The 23,448-nt window shown below is 39.3% G+C and overlaps 1 protein-coding gene across 2 annotated transcripts; it reads left to right on the top strand.

Annotated features, from left to right (window-relative positions):
- Positions 1-358: 358 nt before the first annotated feature.
- On the top strand, positions 359-22,356 carry LOC129698204 (neuromedin-S-like). Of its 2 annotated transcripts, XM_055637168.1 has the most exons (9): positions 359-1,506; positions 5,188-5,246; positions 5,381-5,431; positions 7,970-8,029; positions 8,167-8,196; positions 8,286-8,333; positions 9,513-9,587; positions 20,301-20,355; positions 20,788-22,356. In XM_055637168.1, exons 1-8 carry the CDS (start codon positions 1,371-1,373, stop codon positions 20,337-20,339), a joined length of 498 nt encoding a protein of 165 aa, XP_055493143.1. In that variant the 5' UTR covers positions 359-1,370; the 3' UTR covers positions 20,340-20,355; positions 20,788-22,356. The 2 variants fall into 2 exon arrangements, with proteins under 2 accessions (XP_055493143.1, XP_055493142.1); XM_055637167.1 differs by lacking the exons at positions 20,301-20,355; positions 20,788-22,356 and having other exon boundaries at positions 9,513-15,341.
- Positions 22,357-23,448: the final 1,092 nt, after the last annotated feature.

The raw sequence follows: 23,448 nt of genomic DNA, 5'->3' as shown, positions 1-23,448 counted from the left end.
ATTTGTTACCCCCACACCCCCACACCTGCAGAAATCATTCTACAATCTATATATATATATATTTAAAATCATAGCATCGTACGGTACAGAAACAACCTTCAGCCCAACACGTCCATACCAACCAAGATGCCTACCTGCGCTAGTCCCACGTGCGTGATTTTGGACCTAAACCCTTCCTGTACCTGTGTTTAAGAAGGAACTGCAGATGCTGGAAAATCGAAGGTACACAAAAAGGCTGGAGAAACTCTGCCCAGACGTCTTTTGAAATAAATATCTACCTCTACCACTTCCTCTGACTGCCCTTTCCAAAAACCCACCACTCTCTGAGTGAAAAACGTGTCCCTCTAGTCTCCTTCAAACCTTTCCCCTCTTCTCTGTTTTTTTTTTAAACTTGGATGGAATTGAGTTTCAAAGGAATTAGGATGGGATTTGAATTCACCTTTCCAGATCAGTAACCTAGACCTCTGGACCATAGGTGCAAATTTGACCACAATGATCTTATGAAGATGATAATTCCAGCATCCATTGTTTCTTTAGGCACCTCTTCCGTATTTTTTCCTATGAATTGTATCATTTTTTTCCGGCTTATTAATACCTTTACTTTACTTTACTAATCACGTGACTGATACTTTTTAAAGGCCATTATTTGTAGTAGAGTCTGTTATTTGAGAAGATTTTTTTTCCGTGAGGAAACAGGTAAATCATTATTTCACGAAGATTCCTTAAAAAAAATCAGCTTTTCCCTCCTCTTAAAATACTTCAGGTTTTTTTTAAGGCTCGTGGCTTTTCCCCCCCAAATGCTTTACCCCTAAATTTGTAGTCGAGAATAATTAACCCGAATAGTTTAATCTTCATTTTATTCAGAAATATTCTGAGTATTTTGTTTTTACCTGTATATTAATTGTTGTCCAGTCTGAGCCTTGTGGGTAGATCACATTAAATAATGCATTTGGTGTTCACATGTACGTCGATTATTAAATGTATCCTGTTGTTTCTTTGGGAGAATGGAATAGATTGGAAATGCATTGGGATTGTGGAAAAGTGGCGTAGTCACATCATTATACAACTAAACTCATGTGACTCATAAAAGTGCAATTTTGTATGGCGTTTGATTAAACTCCCTTCTGCGCAGTAAAAAAAAATGCTAAACTTATTAACTTTTTAGGCAACGATTTTTTGAAGCGTGCCGTGGATCAGCGGGGATATTGCTTTATAAATAAGAAAGCAGTGTGACATTTACGCGGCATTTGGGATGCCCGCTAGGCGTTGATGAGAAACCGAGGTACAGGAAGTGAAATCCTATAAATTGAAGGGTTCTAGTATCTCGCCGCTGAGTTTTGCGCGATCACAACACTGCTGCGAGTGGCACCATGCTGAACGAACGCTCCGGCGAGACACGGACTACCGGGACCAACAAGAAACCACCGACATACAGGATGAAGAGCAGCTCTCCAAAGCACATTTTCCTGGTTGCCTGCTGTCTCTGCACTTTACCTTTAAGTTCAGGTGCGTCGCTTTTAAAGTTATAATTAAATGTTTAGGGTGCGCAGTCAAACGTCGCAGTCTGTTTTATTTTAAATTCCAAATTGTTCTTAAAACGCAAATATCCCACGACAAAAAAAAAAGTCAAACTTTACTTTGTCTTGGTTGCACAACGATTTCAGGTGTAACAGAATAAACAGCCACTCCACTCTTTCACCCACACTATTTTCTTGTTGAGATTGAAGTGTTAATGTATAACTTTCCTAATTACTCACATTTGATTTGTGACATTTCTGTGTGGCAGGATCGCATGAGCCCCTGTACTGTAATTTGTTAATAGTAATACAGGTACAGCTTTCGTGGCTAAATTCGGAATGTTATTAAAGTTTGGAAACGCTAGAGTATTCCTAGCGCTGGGAAGAGGGACCTAAGCTGATCGTTGTACCACACAAGACGTTAATGCTTGATATTGAAAGTCCCATCCGTACTCAGATCCAATCCCACGTGCAAATATTTTAGGACTTTAATTCGGAAAACTGTTTAAATATAAAAATTCGTTGAGGCGACAATTGTAGATGTTATGTCAGATAGAAACGTGCTTGGAATGGATTGGAAAGCAGAAGGATGCGAGGTTTTGCCATCAATCCAAAGTACATTATATCCGTGTTTAAACGATTAGGGTTTCACTTGTTAAGGGTTGTGCCGTCTGCTTTATAGATCTGACCCGTCAAATTGCGGGAGGTTATGAGAACGTGACGAAACCTCTGGGCGAGTGTAATATTTCCTGGATTCATAGAGTTGTGCTGCACCAGCCGCTACACAACTCGTCCGTGCAGTCCCGTCCAGTCCCAGATGCCTATCTATGCTCGTCCAATTTTCCTCCGTTTGGCCCATTCTTTCGAAATGATCCTACACATGTGCTGGAAAAATGTATTTTAAACAAGACTATTGTGGCTGATTCCACTGCCTCCTCGGCCAGCTGGTCCCATAAACCTGCCACACCTGCCACCCATAAACCTGGTCCCTGTTTCCCTCAGGTTCCCTTTAAACCTTTTTCCTTATTACAGTAGTCTAAGATAAGTGCTACTCATTTTAAAGCTATGATAGTTGTCATAAACTATGTTCATAACTTATTATAACAGCTTTGCATTAAATGTAATACCAAACTATGCAAATACTAGTTATATGCTTCCATCAGAATTGCTTATAATTAGTTATTGATGAAAGTGCCTCTGAAGGCATTGAAGGTCTGAAGAAGGGTCTCAACCCAAAACGCCACCTGTTCCTTCTCTCCAGAGATGCTGCCTGCCCTGTTGAGTAACTCCGTCATTTTGTGTCTATCTTTGGTGAGGGCTTTGTAACTGGACTAGGTGAAAATGGGTAAGATAGTGGACAAAAGTCTTAACTTAACTTTGAGTTACTGCTGTTAACGAAATGGAAAAGAAATGCCAGACCATTGTGTTACACATCCCTATCTAGTTTACCACATAAATAGTTTCCAGCCCTCTATCAATTACTCAGATTACTAAACAAGCTAGTTTCACTATTATGCATCAATCATGGGACCAGTGTGATGAACCATTATTCACCAAATATACATTGAACCATCTTGTGTACAAACAAAGACATTAGATGTGGGTAAGTGGATTGTTGTGGTGGAGTTTCCAGGTTCTGAAGAGTTTCTCAATCATTTGTTCCACTCAGTAGTTTTTCAAGGTTATTTTGTGTGAAATTATTATGACATAGGAAGATATAATAAATGAGCACATTTTTCTCATTTTAATAATCAATTTGGAAATGATTTTAAACAAATGTTCCCCCTTTTTTAACCTCCACTTTTCACTGAAATTATCATGACATTCTGTTGTTGAAGCTATTGGGTGTATGCATCTTGTTGGAAAAAAATCAGGAATGCTCATGCCCTGAAGGCATTAATGATGTGGCCTTTTTAAAGTTTTCATTGCTAATCGTGAATGTGTAGGTGACTTCCTCAATGGAAATGTACCCATTTAATACCATTGCAGTTTAAGGATGCTAGAATTAATATAATTTTCCCGATGTAACCAATTTAGTGTCAAATTTTCCTAGTAATAAATCTCTCTTCGGAGATAGTAGTGTTGGGTTCAAGACCAAATCAGGATTTTACCACTTTAATGAAGATCTACATTGTTAGTGAAGTGCATGCCTGTTAGATAGAACATAGAACACTACAGACCCTTCGGCCACAGTGTCCATGCAGAACATGATGCCAAGTTAACCTCATCTTCTTGCTTGCACATAATCTAAGTGTCTCCATTCATACATATCCATGTGCCTATCTGAAAGTCTCTAAAATGCCACTATTGTATCTAAGAAATCTGTGATTTCAAAGTTACTTGTTCAGAAATATCCACATTTATTTAGTTACTTTATCCAACTGCTCTGCTGGGCTTTGAACTCTCATCTCTGCATCCATACTTTTTAATGCTATTGTGTAACCACTATGCCACTGTCCCTAAAGATTTGTGCAATGCCAACATCTTGCACCCCAAACATTCTAAATACATGTATGAAGTCCATGTTTCCTGCAATGTTCATTGCCAACGGACTTCCATATAACCATATAACCATATAACAATTACAGCACGGAAACAGGCCATCTCGGCCCTTCTAGGGGGAAGGGCCCACTGGGGAAAAAAACTGGGTTCCACTGAAGTCTGACATTCTGAATCTCCTGAAGATAAAGAAAACTATTTTAAATAACCCACCATACAAAATGGCCCAAATAAAATAGGTACACAAGGAAGTCACTAAGTAGTTTCACGTAGGTGATTCTTAATTATCATTGTTGCTTATGTAAAATGGAATAGGGATAGTCCCGTCGCTCCCTTCTCTCCCAGTAACTTTCAACAATCGTTTCTCTCTTGCCCAGATCTGAGGAGAGGCCTTCAATTGGAAACGTTAACTGTTTCTTTATCCACATATGCTGCCTGCCCTGCAGAATATTTCCAGTATTTTCTATTCTTGATTCGCTAGAACCGTGGCTGATCCTGTACCTCAAATCCATTTTGAAACCTGATCCCCAAATCATTAGATTTTTTAAATATCCAAAATCCTATTGGTCTCGCCCTAGAATATAGTCTTGCTTCTTCATCATATTTTCCCCAAAGGTTCCCAGCCTCATTTACCTGGAACCTGTCGATGTTTATTGCAGTTTCAAATTGAATTAATTGAAATATACAGCACAGAAATAGGCCCTTTGACCCAATGAATCCACACTGACCATTGATTACATTATCTATGATATCTCACTGGATATCATAGTGTAGTATCTATGATATCTCACTTTTGCATCCACTCCCTACACATTAGGGGCAACTTAAAGAGGCCAATTAACCTACAAACACGCACATCTGTGGGATTAAACCAAACCACCTGGAGGAAATCTAGGTGGTCGCAGGGAGAATATGTAAACTGCACAGGGACAGCACCTGAGGTTAGGATCTAACCTGCGATTCCTCATGCTGTGAGGCAGTGGCTCTACCAGAGAGCTATGCCGCCTGAATGAAAGCTTTTGGTTATTTATGAGGTGTCTTTGACTTCTAATAATTTCTTTAATGATGGTTACTCACTAGCATCCACGTTTCCATATATTATTGTATTTTAATGTTAAATGCACATTCTTTAGTGATTTGCATCTGTCATTCTTATTTTTCCTGCTGACAGGATCCCCACATCATCACTTTCAAGATTATTCTGACAAATGGGACAATAACAGTGCAGAGGTAATATTGATGACTTAAGTTATTGTTTAGTGGATGTTAGATTTGATATTGCCTCACTTCACCAATAAATTACACTCTCCAGGGCTGTGCAATGTAATTTAAATGTACTTGTGGTTTTGATTTCTCCTCTGCAGAATTTGGCTTTGTGTCTCACTCACTTGAGAGCACTTCAGATACAGCCTCAGGTAAAATAACAATCTTAACTTTATCTCTTGAAGACATAGATGAGAAGTTAATTATTTTGTTTAATCGATGAGCTGTTTGTTAGTGAATTCTTCCAGGCAGAAATTGCAGTACAATAAGGACATTTTGTTTCTCATCATTAATCTCTCACTTTCTCTCAGGCGGCCCCTTGTTTTATAGATACCCTGTTTCCGCTCCTTTTCTGTGCATTCTGAGATGGCTGACAAAACCACTGTAGGTTCCACAAACATTTCCAATAAGGGAAGGTTTGCTTGATAGGGTAGGTGTGCAGTAGTTTGAAAAGTGATGTGTTATTTCCTTCATTTATGCTGAGCTTGTGGGCGCACTCAAAGAAGGGTCTTGAGATTTCAATGCTATTCTAAATACAATAATGGGGAGGATAATGGTTCAGTTTCAGACTCTTTTCAACAATGCGTTCAGAATGACCTTTAATTATTCCCTCTATTCTCTGGTATTCTTACCTTGATGTAGGTCAGAACAGCTAACTTAGGATTCTGGTATTGAGAATGTAAAGAATGCGGTCTGTCTACTGGAGGTGATCGATTGAAATTAGGGGCTCGAACTTGATATATTAGCCTGAGAGAAGACCCAGACGCTGGTTCAGTTTTCCTATGAATGGATTTGGAGGATTTTGCGGTGATGGGATTGGTAGTATCTCTCCAGAGCATTGAGATGCTCTAAGTCTGTAGTCCATTGTTCAAAGGCTGAGTTTTGTTCTACGCTTGAGGTCATGAACTTTAAATACTATTTTACTCACTCGGCCAAGGCTGCACAAGACCGACAACAATTTTTCTTTTTCTTTGACAACACCATGTTCAAAACGTCTTCTGATGCTTACTGCCTTTTACCGCATCTATCATAATGGCCACTTGGGCATACTCTTGACTTGTGCTTCGTAGGTGGTAGAAAGTCTTTGGGGAAGTCAGGAAGTTAGTGGCACACTGCTGGACACATTATATCTTACCTCCTCTTGTGGCCAATGGTTTAATGTGAATGGTCCTTTGAGTTCCTCGTCAATGGTCAGTCGGCAGGGTGTGGGGTCTTTGGTGATGGTAAACTCAAGGGCTGGTGATCGGACACTCTCCTGTTGGAGAAGGTGTTTGCCTGGCTCTTGTGTTACTCAAATGTTACCTGCCTCTATTCAACCCAAACCTGGTTGTTGTCTAGCTCTTGCTGCATATGGGCATTGATTACTTCATATTCTGAGGAGTTACAAATCAAGAAAACTGAATGTACTGCATCTCCACGCGTGGCATTATAGTGTAAGGAAGGTAAAGTGCCTTAAGATACTTGAACCACAGATAACTAGTCTGAGGATCACCTGTAGAGATGTCCTGTGGCTGGGACGATGGACCTCTGACAACTGTGCGAGGTATTACACCAGCCACTGCAGTGTTTTCCCTTTGATGTCCAGTTTTTACCAGGGCAGCCAACACTTGGTCAAATTCGGTCTCAATCTCGCAAACAATCACAATGGAATTCAGACTGAAAAAAGACCCTGACCTGAAATGTCACCGATCCATGTTCTCCAGGGATGCTGCCTGACCTGCTGAGTTACTCCAGCACTTTGTGTTCTTTTGTGTATTAATCAGCATCTTTTTCTTATGTAAACCAGCTTCTGTAGTTCATTGTTTAGACAATGGAATTGCCTTTTGTTGTATGTTTGCATCAAGCCTGTAATGAGGCTTGGTACTAAATTGTCATAAAAATGTAAGGTTATTGGCAAGAACAAGATGATAGCACTAACATCTACCAGCAATTAACTAGTGGACCTATGAGGTCTCTCCTGTTGGGGACGGTACAATTTCATCACAATTTTTAATTAAGCAGTAACTCATTGGAATGTCACTTAAAAGTGACATAATGTCACTTAGAAATAGCTAGGTGCTGACAAAATTCAAAATGGTTTGTTGATCAGTGACACTTGAAGTGTATAGTTTGGACAGAGCAAAGAAAGCTTTTCTCTTATTCTGATGCTGTTGCTGGATCCTCCACATATTAACAATTATTTCCATGAATGTACAGCACCAAAGGATGACAAAAAGTGCTGCAGTAACTCAACGGGTCAGGCAGCATCCTTGTAGAACATCGATAAGAGATGCTTCGGGTTGCGATATTTCGGCTGAGAGTCCCAACATGAAAAGTTACCTACCCATGTTCTTCAGCAATGCTGCCTGACCCACTGAGTTACTCCAGCACTTTTTTTATAAACCAGCATCTGCAGTTCCTTGTTTCGTCATCACTAAAAGTACTAGGTCCCAGCTATTAGATATATCCCCTGTGATCAGCAAGAGCTTGTATCTTGAGAAGGAAGGAGAAGGAAAGGATATTTAATTGATCGGTTTTATCCTGAAATCAAAGATGATTTGTTATAAATGGCAGTGATGCACCACATGAGATATCCAAATTGACAGCATTTGAGGTAAAAGAGATGAGAGCCCACAAAACCAAGATGACATTGGAACAGTAAAATTTCCATAATGAGTTTGTTAATTGGGAATGTTTATTTCCATTTTCAGATGACTAAATTTGTTATGGACTTTTGCAATGCCATCCGACAAAATGTGCCTAGAACTGGGGTGAGTATTTAGCATTAATCCCCCTGAAATAATTTAAATCGTTTTTTTTTCTTACTAGTTTTCATTAAATATAAAATTCACATAAATGTTACTGTTAATTATTTACTTACTCAACATTACATTGTTTTATTCTCTAGAGTGATGATAATGAGGCCATGTATAAAAGAGTAAGTATACTTTCTTATTTAAAGATTAAAATTGTGAAAATTGTATGTATTGCTGAATATTATTAACATCTTGTTTTTCTTTGATGCAGTTTTTATTTCATTACTCCAAAACACAAAGTCCACATCTGAAAAATATGGTAACTATTTTCAGTTAAAATGAAACAATTGCCGTATCTAAATATGTCTTATTATGAATATTATCCCGGTATCAGTTTTCTGGTTTAATCAATAGATTTTTGGAGTCATACAGCATGGACCATTAGCACCCCTCATCCATGCTGACCAAGGTGTCCATCTGTCTCCGACTACAATCTATCTCTGTCCCGCCCACTCCCCTGACATCAGTCTGAAGAAGGGTCTCATCCCGAAATGTCATCCATTCCTTCTCTCCAGAGATGCTGCCTGTCCTGCTGAGTTACTCCAGCATTTTGTGTCTACTGACCATCTATGCTACTCCCATTTGTCTGTGCTTGACCCATATCCTTTCCTATCTATCCATCTGTCCAAATGTTCCTTAAATGTTGCTATTGTAATTGGTTAAAACGCTTCCTCTGGCAGCTTATACATAGCACCCTCTGTGTAAAAAAAGTTGCCCTTAAAGTTCCTATGAAATGTTTTCCCTCTTATCTTAAACTTATGTCCTCTAGTTCTTGATTCCCTAACACTGGGGCAGGGGAGCTGTGGGGATTCTATCTAGGCCCCTCATGATTTTTACATTTTATACATTTACAAGATATTTGGATAGGCATATGGGCAAGAAAGATTGAGAGGTATATGGCAAGCAGGTGTGGCTGGTGTAGACGAGGTAACTTGGATGACATGGGCACGTTGAGGTGAAGGGCCGTTTTCTCTGCTGGACAAATCTATGACTATAAGATCACTCCTCAGTCTGCTATCTCCCAAGAAATAAATTCCTAGCCGGCCAAACCTCTCCATATTTATTCAGTGCCTTGAGGCTTCTTCTGGAAGGTATTAAATGATTTTACTTTCCAGTGCAAGTTTATAATCGGTATTAAAGAACTGTATTCTAAATCCTTAAGAAACAAATTAGCTTAAAGAGGTTTATATATATTTTCCCCAGTATCTGTAAGTTAAAACATTTAAATACAAGAGTGGAGTTTAGATTTAAGTAAGAGTTGGATTTCAATAAAATATTTTAGAGAATCTATTGTTGGGATAATTATGTCCAGAGATTTATTGTCTGATCAAAATAGTCCTAACATTAGTACTAGTATTTGTATCATAGTAATAGTACTGATACTATTGTGTATGTTAATCTATTGATATTTTCCGGTTTTTTTTCTTTTTGGATGTAGCTATCTGCCGTGCATCCCTTACTGCACCTTGCACCAAAACTTTCGGAAAGAAGAATGGATAGAACTCTTTATTCAGTATGCATTTTTTCCTTCCTTACTTTTGTAAACTTCATTTTACATGCCTTGACTTTGTTTGCCCAAATCTGCAGTATATACATTTTGTCGCATGGCTTTTTAATAACAACATAATCATTAACTTTGCAACAAAGCTATGTTGTATTAATCATGAATGAGATCAGTCTGATTTGACAATGGAGTAGGAGCACATTTTTCAGTGATGTTCAAAATCAGAATAGTGATTGTATGTGAATAATCTCAATTTTGACGTTAAATTACAAATGGGAGAGTGCTTATGAAATCAAATATAAAATAAGAAAATGCAGTGCAAATCAAACCAACTATAAAATGTTGTATTCTTGAACTACAAAAGATATGCAGAATAGTCTGAAGAAGGATCCTGATCCAAAATGTCATTCATCCATTCCCTTCATAGATTGAGTTATTTCCTGTTTTATTTACATTCTTCGTAGACCTTGACTGGTTTTCATGTCCCTAAAATTTACAAATGCTTCCTTTTTACATTGGACCCAAATTTACAATTTCTCCTCATCCAAAATTCTGTTCCCTAATCTTACCGCCCGTCCATTCTATTTACATAGGCATACAGGTCCTTTGGCCTAACTTGTCCATGCTGACCAAAACACCCCACTTAAGCTAGTCCCATTTGCCTGCGTTTGGTGCATATCCCTCTCAAAACGTTCCTATCCTTGCACCTGTCCAGGTGTCCTTTAAATGCTTTTATATTACTGCCTCAACTACCCCCTCGGCCAGCTTGTGCCAGATACTAACCACCCTCTGAGTGAAAAAGTAGCCCTCAGGTTTGTATTAAATCTTATCCCTGTCACCATAAACATATGGCCTCAAGCTTTTGATTCCCCCACCCTGCGTAAAAGACTGTGAATTCACCCAATCTACTCCCCTTGTGATTTTATGCACCTCTCAAAGTCAACAGCCTCCGGCGCTCCAAGGAATAACATCCTTGTTCTATAGCTCAGCTGCTCATGTCCTTGCAACATCCTCGTAAATCAACCTGTAATACCACTTTCAGGGGACTATGTGCCTGTACTCCTAGAACCGTCAGCTCTACAGCACATCCCAGGGTCCTACCATTCACTTCCTGATTTGACCTCCTAAAATGCAACCTCACACTTATCTGCATTAAACTCCATTTGCCATTTCACAGCCCACGTGCCCTGTTGATCAAGAGCCTTTTTTGATAGCCATCTTCCCTCTCTCCGATACTACCTGCCTTAGTGTTATCTGCAAACTTACTAATCATACCTTGTACATTTTCAACCAAATTAATATAAATCACAAGCAGCAATGGACCCAGCACTGAACCCTGAGGCACACCCCTCCTGACCCTTCCACCATTACATGGTGTAATGGTGGAAGGGGGAACTGTACAAAAGGGACGGATTGCATCTTAACAGGTGGGGGACCAGCATTCTGGCAGGCAGGTTTGCCACTGCTACACGGGTGGTTTTAAACTGAATAAGGGGGGTGGGGTGTCGAATGGGATAGTTGAGGATGGAGTTAAAGGGAAAGGGTTTCTTAAATGTGTGAGCGTAGAGACAGAGGGGTGTAAAATGAGGGTAGAAGCAATAGGTAGCAAGGTGAAATGTGGCAGGCAGACAAATCCAGGGCAAAAATCAAAAAGGGCCACTTTTCAACATAATGGTATAAGGGGTAAGAGTGTTGTAAAAACAAGCCTGAAGGCTTTGTGTCTCAATGCAAGGAGCATTCATAATAAGGTGGATGAGTTGAATGTGCAGATAGCTATTAATGACTATGATATAGTTGGGATCACGGAGACATGGCTCCAGGGTGACCAAGGCTGGGAGCTGAACATCCAGGGATATTCAATATTCAGGTGGGATAGACAGAAAGGGAAAGGAGGTGGGGTAGCGTTGCTGGTTAGAGAGCAGATTAACGCAATAGAAAGGAAGGACATTAGCTTGGAGGATGTGGAATCGATATGGGTAGAGCTGCGAAACACTAAGGGGCAGTAAACTCTAGTGGGAGTTGTGTACAGGCCACCTAACAGTAGTAGTGGAGTTGAGGATGGCATCAAACAGGAAATTATAAATGCGTGCAACAAAGGTAAAACAGTTATAATGGGTGACTTCAATCTACATATAGATTGGGTGAATCAAATTGGCAAGGGTGCTGAAGAAGAGTATTTCTTGGAATGTATGCGGGAAAGTTTTCTAAATCAACATGTAGAGGAACCAACGAGAGAGCAGGTTATTCTAGATTGGGTATTGAGTAATGAGGAAGGGTATGTAGCAATCTTGTTGTGCGTGGCCCCTTGGGCAAGAGTGACCATAATATGGTTGAGTTCTTCATTAGGATGGAGAGTGACATTGTTAAGTCAGAAACAAGGGTCCTGAACTTAAAGAAAGGTAACTTTGAGGGTATGAGACGTGAATTGGCCAAGATAAACTGGCAATTGATTCTTAATGGGTTGACGGTGGATATGCAATGGAAGGCATTTAAAGACTGCATGGATGAACTACAACAATTGTTCATCCCAGTTTGGCAAAAGAATAAATCAGGGAAGGTAGTGCATCCGTGGATAACAAGGGAAATCAGGGATAGTATTAAAACAAAAGATGAAGCGTACAAATTAGCCAGAAAAAGCAGCCTACCAGAGGACTGGGAGAAATTCAGAGTCCAGCAGAGGAGGACAAAGGGCTTAATTAGGAAAGGGAAAATAAATTATGAAAGAAAAATGGCAGGGAACATAAAAACTGACTGCAAAAGCTTTTATAGATATGTGAAGAGAAAAAGATTAGTTAAAACAAATGTAGGTCCCTTGCAGTCAGAAACAGGTGAATTGATCATGGGGAACAAGGACATGGCAGACCAATTGAATAACTACTTTGGTTCTGTCTTCACTAAGGAAGACATAAACAATCTGCCGGAAATAGCAGGGGACCGGGGGTCAAATGAGATGGAGGAACTGAGTGAAATCCAGGTTAGCCGGGAAGTGGTGTTAGGTAAATTGAATGGATTAAAGGCCAATAAATCCCCAGGGCCAGATAGGCTGCATCCCAGAGTACTTAAGGAAGTAGCCCCAGAAATAGTGGAAGCATTAGTGATAATTTTTCAAAACTCTTTAGATTCTGGAGTAGTTCCTGAGGATAGGAGGGTAGCTAATGTAACCCCACTTTTTAAAAAGGGAGGGAGAGAGAGAAAACGGGGAATTACAGACCAGTTAGTCTAACGTCGGTAGTGGGGAAACTGCTAGAATCAGTTATTAAAGATGGGATAGCAGCACATTTGGAAAGTGGTGAAATCATTGGACAAAGTCAGCATGGATTTATGAAAGGTAAATTATGTCTGACGAATCTTATATAATTTTTCGAGGATGTAACTAGTAGAGTGGATAAGGGAGAACCAGTGGATGTGTTATATCTGGACTTTCAGAAGGCTTTCGACAAGGTCCCACATAAGAGATTAGTATACAAACTTAAAGCACACAGTATTGGGGGTTCAGTATTAATGTGGATAGAGAACTGGCTGGCAGACAGGAAGCAAAGAGTAGGAGTAAACCGGTCCTTTTCACAATGGCAGGCAGTGACTAGTGGGGTACCGCAAGGCTCAGTGCTGGGACCCCAGCTATTTACGATATATATTAATGATTTGGACGAGGTAATTGAATGCAACATCTCCAAGTTTGCGGATGACACGAAGCTGGGGGGCAGTGTTAGCTGTGAGGAAGATGGTAGGAGGCTGCAAGGTTACTTGGATAGGCTGGGTGAGTGGGCAAATGCATGGCAGATGCAGTATAATGTGGATAAATGTGAGGTTATCCACTTTGGTGGCAAAAACAGGAAAGTAGACTATTACCTAAATGGTGGCCGATTAGGAAAAAGGGGGAGATGCAACGAGACCTGGGTGTCATGGTACACCAGTCATTAAAAGTAGGCATGCAGGTGCAGCAGGCAGTGAAGAAGGCGAATGGTATGTTAGCATTCATAGCAAAAGGATTTAAGTATAGGAGCAGGGAGGTTCTACTGCAGTTTTACAGGGTCTTGGTGAGACCACAACTGGAGTATTGCGTACAGTTTTGGTCTCCTAATCTGAGGAAAGACATTCTTGCCATAGAGGGAGTACAGAGAAGGTTCACCAGACTGATTCCTGGGATGTCAGGACTTTCATATGAAGAAAGACTGGATAGACTCTGTTTGTACTCGCTATAATTTAGAAGATTGAGGGGGGGGGATCTTATAGAAACTTACAAAATTCTTAAGGGGTTGGACAGGCTAGATGCAGGAAGATTGTTTCCGATGTTGGGGAAGTCCAGAACACGGGGTCACAGTTTAAGGATAAGGGGGAAATCTTTTAGGACTGAGATGAAGAAAACATTTTTCACACAGAGAGTGGTGAATCTCTGGAATTGTCTGCCACAGAAGGTAGTTGAGGCCAGTTCGTTGGCTATATTTCAGAGGGAGTTAGATGTGGCCCTTGTGGCTAAAGAGATCAGGGGGTATGGAGAGAAGGCAGGTACAGGATACTGGGTTGGATGATCAGCCATTATCATATTGAATGGCGATGCAGGCTCAAAGGGCCGAATGGCCTACTCCTGCACCTATTTTCTATGTTTCTACCCTCTGCTTCCTTTCATGAAGCCAATTCTGTATCCAATTAGCTAACTCTCCCTGGATCCCCTGCGATCTAACCTTCCAGAGCAGCCCACCTTATCAAAAGCCTTGCTTATCCATATGGACAATGTCTATGGCGGTGCCTTCATCAATGTTGTTGGTTATTTCTTCAAAAATCAAATGCGTAAGACGTGATCTTCCACGTGCAAAACCATGCTGACTAAATCTAATCAGTCCCTGTCTATCTACATTCTGGTCCTGAACTCTGATTAGTTGGTCTTTAAACAACCCCCACATGTTTGATGTGTATTTATCAAATAAAAGCAGCTTTCAATTTACCCTCTCTAGCTCCTGCCTAATAATGTTATAATTAGTCCTCCCCCAATTTAGTACTTTCCCACAAAGTCCACACTTATTCTGATTCCTAATTATCTTCAAACTTAATGAGTTGTGATCACTGTTGCCAAACTGCTCTTCAATTGAAATACGAGTCACCTGGCCAGGGTCGTTTCCCAATACAAGGTGCTATATGTTCTCTCTTCTAGTTGTACTATTCGCATACTCTTTCAAGAAACCCTCTTGGATGCACCTAACAAATTCTACCTGTTTCTCTATATCCTGCTTGCTGTTGGGAAGCCCATGGTATGATTCCATTAGAGTGATTGCACCTTTCTTATTTTTAAATTCTAATTGTATTGACTCATTGGATGAACCCTCCAGTATGTCCTCTTTAAATGCAGCAGTGATATTCTCCATGATTAATAATACAACTCCTCTACCTCTTTTACCTCCATCTTTATCAAATCTGAAACATCAAAATCCTGGAACATTGAGCTACCAGTTCTGTTCTTCTCGCAACCACGGCTCTGTAATGTTCACACCATTCATAGTTCCATAACTTTGAGTCTGAAGAGGGGTTTTGACCTATTCCTTTTCTCCAGAGATGCTGCCTGACCAACATTTTATGTCTATCATAGTTCCATACAATGCTCCAGGCTCTAAGCTGATCTGTTTTCCCCATTATTGCAGACAAAGAACCTCTCAGATGCTAATAAAAAAAATCTTTACCAACAAGGTCTTATTCCCTCAGCCTTGACGATATTTAAAAAACAAATTTTAATTTACCTGTCCACTCCTCGCATCTCTCTCTCTTTCTCTCTTGTATATCCTCTGTCCCTCTTTATTTTGTACAATGTATATTATTTGTCACTGAAATAATTATTCCAACCAGCATTTGCAGGTTCAGACTCCATTTATGTATACTGTATGTTTTGTCCGTCATCCATGTGCTTGTGATGTTGCTGCAAGCAAGATTTTCATTGTACTTGTACCTTGCCATACTTGTGCATTTGACAAGAAACTTGACAGGACATGACTAGGGTAATTGTATCTCAACAAAAATCGGTGAATCAAGATTTGGACGGAGGTGTTAAATCTCAAACCTAGCTCCAGCTCATCATTTCTCACCCCCTCACGAACAGAATTAAAATGGCGTAGGGAAAAGATGGGCAAGCAATTTTCTGGGGATAATTTATAAATTTAATTATTTTTATGTTTCTGCTTTGTGAATTGTGATTGAAGATTTATATTGGGGATACTTGTTGGCCAGGAGGAACAGGAGTGTGCCATATACACCGCAGACCAATGGCCATTCCTACTCCCTACTGACCTCCAACCAAGTTACACTATTGCCCAGATTCTCACAAAGGTTCAAAAAAGAATAGTCCCAATGCCCTGGGGCAAGAAGCCTTTCCCAATGTACCAGTTGCAGTTCCAGTCCCTGAGCTGTATCCTTCTCCCAATAGAGAGCCAAGCCAGTTAATCAAACTGACTTTTTGATTGTTATTCTGCTTGTTAGTAAATGCATACTGTGCTTTTAAACTCCAGCGTTAATAATGAGTAACAATTATCAGCAGCTGAGACATAAATCTATTTAACAGAAGTTAGACACAGTGGTCTGCCAAATGATAGGTGAATAAATCAAACTAAACCTGCTGCTTTTTAGTTGTAACTAGACCAAGTGCTCCTCCAACACACCCCTTCCCTACCCGTAGCCCCCACGGGAGGCGTGGTCCTCCAACTCAAGCCGTTCCCGAACGTAAGATTCCAGCACTCCCTTTGCCTCCCTCAGCAGTGCTCTTTAAAAAAAATTCCAATTGCATTTGCCCTGCGTGTTGCAATAGCAATTTGCCTTCCCCCTGCTAGTCGAGCCATTGTGACGTCATCAGTTGAAACTATTCGGTTTGAGATTAAGTTATTTTGATTTTATTAAACTTTAATAAGTAATACGTCAAGAAATAAAGCTTAAAATGTTTAGTAAAAGTGATCTCTGCCTCGAGGGGAAAAATGTGAATCGGAATATTTAAACATTTTGTGGAAGTTGGCATTTTTAAGGCTTTAATCACGAATATCGTGTCAAATATAGGATGAAATCTTCATTGAGGCTGGTCTCTGCTAGCTGAGCCATTGCGACGTCATCAATTGAATCTGGTGGTTTTAATTTCAATGTCTTTTGACTTTCTAAGACTTTTAACCAATAATGAGTCAAGAATAAGTCGAGAAATAAAGCATAAAATGTTCAGATAAGATGTTCGCAGCCTTGACGGGAATAATGTCAATCGGAATATGTAAAAATGTAATTGTTACCGCGTAGTGTTTTTGCGAAGATGTAAAGACAACCACATCTGCACACACATATACACATGTACAAGATCAGACTTTTACTAAGTATATGATGATGGGAACTAAACTTGTGCTCTAAATATGGACTAGTTTGAATTATCTTATGAATTTCTTTTTCACATTGCTATTTATCTTTAACAATGATATTGTCTCTGAAATATGAGATGTGCCTTATAACAGAAGTCTGCCTTTTAAGTTTGATGTAATCCGAATGTTCACTTGAATAATTTCCTTTAAATTAAGTTTTACAATTACATTTAGTTGTTGGATATTGTGCAACCTGTTCAATATCTTGTCATTTAAGAAAGTAATTACTGCCGACTGCATATTTCAGCTAATCAATTATTTAACCATTTCATGGACCTAAAATACACAAATTTATTATTCATTACCCTTGCATATTAGTTCCAGCTCATTGCCTGTGTTATCTACAACTCGAATACATGATTCTATCTCAGTTTGGTTTTCATTCCCTGCTGTCTGCATTATGTAAAGAAGTCTTAGCTGCTGTTTTCCCATTCTTCTCATTAAACATATAAAAGCCTTGCCATATTTCAACACTCTCTTTGCACAGGTGTATACAGTATTTGGTGCAATTAATTCAAATCCTGTCAACTTATCTCCCTTGTGCTCATGATCCAATATTAACTCTTCCAAAGCAATGCCTCAAATTCAATGTTCAAATTCAAACCCTCCATTACATTTTGCTCTCTGATTTCTATAACTTCCTCTAATTCTATAATTTTTGTCAACTCTGCACTTCTCCAATTTTAACGCCTTCTCCATCAGAGATGTTGCTTGCATTACAGTTTCACATTAATGTCTAACTTTAACAGGTTCTAACTTTATCTCTCTCTCTGGCTCACATGTTTCTCTGTTTCCAAAACACCCTGGTTCTCTTTCACCCTGACTCGCCAACAGTCTGGGCATCTCTACGATTATTTCTTGCTCTGAGGCTTTCTCTCTGTTTTTTTCCACTTCCATATTCTTTGGAAGGAACTGTTTCTGAAATTTGGCCACTCCTGCAACAATGATTTTCTTTACTGCACAGATTCATGGTCGCAGCTGCTTTTTGGGCTAGTCTAAAACCTGTCCTGTTATCATATTTTGTCTGTGATCCTACTATAACAAGTCTTCAGAGTTTTTAACTTTTACTTGATTACAAACAAATGCAAACTGTTTTAACTGATAGTTTACTATTATTGGGGGGAAATGAGCAGCCATTTTATAAGAAGCTACAGAAAATGAGAAAAACATTTTCTTTATTTTGTGGTGATTAATAATGGGTACATGTTGGCTAACAATTCCAGGGATAATATTCAGGGCATCTTTAACATCCTGCACCAATAGAATAGGGCCTCTATTTAAAGTCTGAAATTCATCCAGCGGGATTTTTCTCCAGTCCCTTGCCAAATAAGTTGCATGCAATCTGTTGGTCTTCCTGTTCAGCCCTATGTTATCACGTTGGGATGGTTAACCCTTCTTCAGACAATGAAGGATGTACTTTCAGATTGGCCAGGAAGAGCTAAGTGTACTCTTGAGATCCTAGGTCCAACCTAAGTCCAATCTAGTCTCTTCATCGTCTATTTAGCATTTACATAATAAACTCAACCATGTATTGAATTTATGATGGACATTATTCCAGCCAGCTTTAGAGAGGGGGAGATTTAAACAGTGTAAACAACGCCTATCTTTTAAAAGATCACCAGGACATTGCCTCATTCACAACTTGGAGGACTCACTGTGGTGGATGTTAATTTGTGTTTATTGTTGTTTATTATTGTATGTATGACTGCTGGCACGAAATTTCATTCAGACCGTAAGGTCTGAATGATAATAAAGGAAATTCTTCTTCTTCATTCTTCTTCTGGATATTGTCCATTTAGACTCCCTCACACTCATCATGATGGGAGATAATCAATGCTAGTCTATTTCTATCCACTCTTTTTCTCGTATCTTTAAATGTATCAATAAAATCACAACAAATTAAGCCCAGTGAAATAATATATAAATAGGATAAAATGAATAAGAATATTCATTGCATTTTAAATTTTCTATACCCTCCATTACTTCAAAAACCACGCACAGCACCAGCTTCATTCTTACTGACATTTTGTGCATACACCATTGCATCTCCACTTTTATTTCTTAATGTTATGCCATAATATTCATTATTACAAATGCCTTTACATAGCTTTATCCATTGCAGGTATTCTGTTTAATGAATTATGAACAAGAATATGGAAAGAAGAGGTATTGGGATATATTCTGGAAAGGAGGGAAAATTCATATAAGCAGAATTTGGCCATTTGGCCCATCAAGTATATGCCACCATTCAAACGTGGCAGATCTATCTTTCCCTCTCAAACCCATACTCCTGCCTTTTCCAATTACATTTGACACCCCTACTAATCAAGATGTTACTATCAACCTCTGCTTTAAAAATACCCAGACTTGGCCTCCACAGCTGTCTGTGGCAACGGATTCCACAGATTCACCACCCTCTGGCTAAACAAAATCCTCCTCATCTCCTTTTATTCTGAGGCTGTGCCTTCTGATCCAAGAATCCCCCACTAATAGAAACATCCTCTCCATGTTCACTTTACCTAGTCCTTTCATTATGCTGTAAGTTTCAATGAGATCTCCCCTCAATCTTCCAAACTCCAGTGAATACAAGCCCAGGGCCATCAAAAGCTCATCATATGTTAACCGGGATCATTCTGTGAAATCTCCTCTTGATCCTCTCGATGGCAGAACACCCCTCCTCAAATATGAGGCACAACACTGCTCATAATACTCCAAATGCAGTCTGACCAGTGCTCTATAAAGCCTCAGTATTACATCCCTACTGAGGAAAGCTATAAATAAGATTACTATGTTAAACTGCCACATCCAAAAGAATTCAAAGGTTCTTTATTTGTCACATACAACAATTGGTGTGATGAAATGCGTATTGCCATTGCAGCACATTAAAAAGAATACAACATAACAATAATAAAGAAATTTAAACATAAAAACATCCCCCCACAATGGTTCCCATTATGAGGGAAGGCACAAAGTCCAGTCCCCATCCCCATGTCCACCCATAGTCGGGCCTAATGAGGCAACATTTATTGGTGAAAATAAAATGTCTTGCCTTCCAGGAACAACAACTTGCATAAACATAATTCAGCAAAAAGGTAGCTCCATGTTTTTTTTTTATGATATAATGTTTGTTTCTATTGGATAAAGAAAATTCTTGAATGTAACATGATTTTGAATAAACGCCCCGGAAAAAAACATCCCTTCCTTTTAGAGTATATTAACTTTGTCATTAATTTTGGAGTAGTTAAAAGATAAAGTATTGCAATTAATATCCTGATGTTATTTTTAATTACCCTTGTTTCTTCTATAATTTTGTTACATATTTTGCTCATGCATTTATTGTTGATTCCAGCCTCATAATGGAAGAAATCCTGATGTATACTCACGATAAATGAAACATCTCAAATGTACGTATAGTACAGCTTTTAAATTTCAAAATATAGTCCAAATGTAATAAATAAACATGTTTATGTAGGAAGGCTACATGGAATGATGGAATGATTGAAGTGAGAATTAGTTCCAAAGTTCTGAGATCCTGAAATAGAATGAATTAGACTTGACTAGTTCATAGTCATGTAAATGTAACCCCAAATCCATAAATTTATATTATGGGTAAAACTCAAGTCCAACTTCTACCAAATCTTCAGATATATTTTCATAATAGCAAAAATGCCTACTAAGTTGCACTGAGGTCCACTGAAAATAGTTTAATGCTTAAGGCCTTTGATAGGATGATCTGAGGATATACAAAATATTAAATGTGCCTGCATTGTTATGAGTACATTACTTTTCTACGATATACGTTGCTTATTGATTTTTTTTTTTAATTAATCATTTAGGAAGAAATGACTGGTTTCCAGCTGCAATCAATCTCCATTTTGAAAAGCACCTGATAATTATCAACTGCAGATGACACACCATAACTTTGGTTACATTACTTTAAATCATAGTGTTGTAAAATGTATCGGAAAACTAGTGATGTGCTTTCTACTGTGAAAAATAAATATTTCCTACAGCATTTGCTATTATTTAATAGTGACATTTGCATAAAATTCATGCCACTGAAATATTGGTCAGGTTATTTTGCTGGTTTTTCATACTGTTCACTTAGCACAACCACCTATCTGGCAGGCGTGTAAATAACTATCATTCATATTTAGTTTTACACCTAGAATGTCTGGAATTGTCTAATGTCTAATCATGCCATGCCAGTGTATCTATATTGGTGACACTGCATTAATTATGATACCTATGTGACTTCTTGTACATTATATGATGCAATTTTCCTATAGATTAGATTTCCAAACCTAAGGACAAAAGACCAAGTTTAGTCACAGGACTAATTGATAGATTAACCTATTGATGTGGATCTTTGAATCCACACGGTAGAAAAGGCCTCTGCGTGATTTCTCCCTGCTTTGTGGAGAGTGCATTTTGTGGAGTGAGTGAGTGTGTATTAATTGGAGGTTGAGAGCAGAGGACCATGGAAAGGGAAATGGTTGTCCAGCAGATATCCCAAAGAGGTTTGAAGTTCAGGATGTGCGTCCTGAAGTTCAGGATGGGCAAAGGAAAAATGCTGATCGGGTAAGTAAAATGATTGGAGGGTTGGGATTATATCAGGTGGAATAGGGCGGCACCGTGGTGCAGTGGTAGAGTTGCTGCTTTACAGTTCCAGAGAGCTGGGTTCAATCATGATACAGGTTCTATCTGTACAGCGATTGTATGTTCTCCCTGTGACCGCATGAGTTTTCTCCAGTTACCTCCCACACTCCAAAGATGTACAGGTTTGTAGGTTAATTGACTTCGGTAAAATTGTAAAAATTGTTCCTAGTGTGTAGAATAGTGTTAGTGTATATGATAAACGCTGTCTGGGGCGGATTTGGTGGGCCGAAGGGCTTGTGTCTGCGCTGTATCTCTTTAAAATTACTTTAAAATTATGATTGTTAGTTTGGACCGATGATGGGAGAGGTCTAAGGTCACAGTCAATAGTGATAAAGAGTAATCTGTAATGATGAAAACAGACAACTCATGAATGAACACCTCATATTATAGGTGGCACAGATCAAGCGAATGAAAGTAGGCTTTAACCAGGCTTCAGGGCTGGTGCAGCTGGTAGAGCTGCTGCCTCAGTGCCAGAGAACCTGGGTTTGATTCTGACCTCAGGTGCTGTCTGAGTTGAGTTTGCACATTCTCCCTGTGACCACATGGGTTTCCTCCAGGTGCTCTAATTTCCTTCCACATCCCAAAGACATGCAGGTTTGTAGACTAATTGGCCTCTGTGTGTCCTACTGTGTTGGTAGTGGACAAGAAAGTTGGAGAACATAGAACTATTGTGAATGGTGATCAATGGCCGGTGTGGGCTGAAGAGTCTGTTTCCATGCTGTTTCTCCAAATTAAACCAAACTGTCCACTATGATCTGATATAATGTTCATGTAAGCCTCATAATCTTATATAAAATGAATGATGTGTGCTATTTGACAGCACTACACATATCAAAGAGCCTCCATGTGCTTGCATGTCACATCAGGTAAGCTTATTGTTATGAACAAGTATGGTGAAATACAGATACAGTGTAAATATTGCTTGTAGCAGTATCAAAGACACACGGCCAACACACCAAGACACAAATTTTATTTGAATTACACAAATTCTACAAGACAGTAAGAAGAAAAAAGACTACATAAAAACAACAGTACAAAACACAATTAGAAAACAAGGCGATGGGGGTTCAAGAGGTGATCCATAAGGTCCTCAGGGAGGTGGCTCTAGAAATAGTGGACGCATTGATGATCATTTTTCAATGTTCAATAGATTCAGGATCAGTTCCTGTGGATTGGAGGATAGCTAATGTTATCCCATTTTTCAAGAAAGGAGCGAGAGAGAAAACTGGGAATTACAGACCAGTTAGCCTGACCGGTGGTGGGAAAGATGATGGAGTCAATTATTAAAGAGGTAATAATGGGGTATTTGGATAGCAGTAAAAGGATTAGTCCAAGTCAACATGGATTTATGAAAGGGAAATCATGCTTGACTAATCTTCTGGAATTTTTTGAGGATGTGACAAGTAAAATGGATGAAGGGTGCCAGTGGATGTAGTGTATCTAGACTTTCAGAAATCCTTTGATAAGGTCCCGCATGGGAGACTGGAGACTAAAATTAGAGCACATGTTATTGGGGGTAGGGTGTTGACATGGATAGAAAATTGGTTGGCAGACCAGAAGCAAAGAATAGGAGTGAACGGGTCCTTTTCAGAATGGCAGGCAGTGGCGAGTGTAGTGCCGCAAGGCTCAGTGTTGGGGCCGCAACTGTTTACCATATATATTAATGATTTGGAAGTGGGAATTAGGAGCAACACTAGCAAGTTTGCGAATGACACAAAGCTGGGTGGCAGTGAGAACTGTGAAGAGGATGTTGTTGCAGGGTGACCTGGACAGGTTGAATGAGTGGGCAGATACGTGGCAGATGCAGTATAATATAGATAAATGTGAGGTTATCCATT

Source organism: Leucoraja erinacea, chromosome 6 (assembly GCF_028641065.1).
Source record: "Leucoraja erinacea ecotype New England chromosome 6, Leri_hhj_1, whole genome shotgun sequence".
NCBI lineage: Eukaryota > Metazoa > Chordata > Chondrichthyes > Rajiformes > Rajidae > Leucoraja > Leucoraja erinaceus.
This window is presented reverse-complemented; position numbering and strand designations above follow the sequence as displayed.

Excerpts from the sequence above, each read along its gene's own strand:
- LOC129698204 (XM_055637167.1), top strand. The coding sequence starts at position 1,371 with ATGCTGAACGAACGCTCCGGCGAGACACGGACTACCGGGACCAACAAG. Across the intron at positions 1,507-5,187 it reads CACTTTACCTTTAAGTTCAG|GATCCCCACATCATCACTTT; the intron begins GTGCGTCGCTTT and ends TCCTGCTGACAG. Across the intron at positions 8,197-8,285 it reads ATGAGGCCATGTATAAAAGA|TTTTTATTTCATTACTCCAA; the intron begins GTAAGTATACTT and ends TCTTTGATGCAG.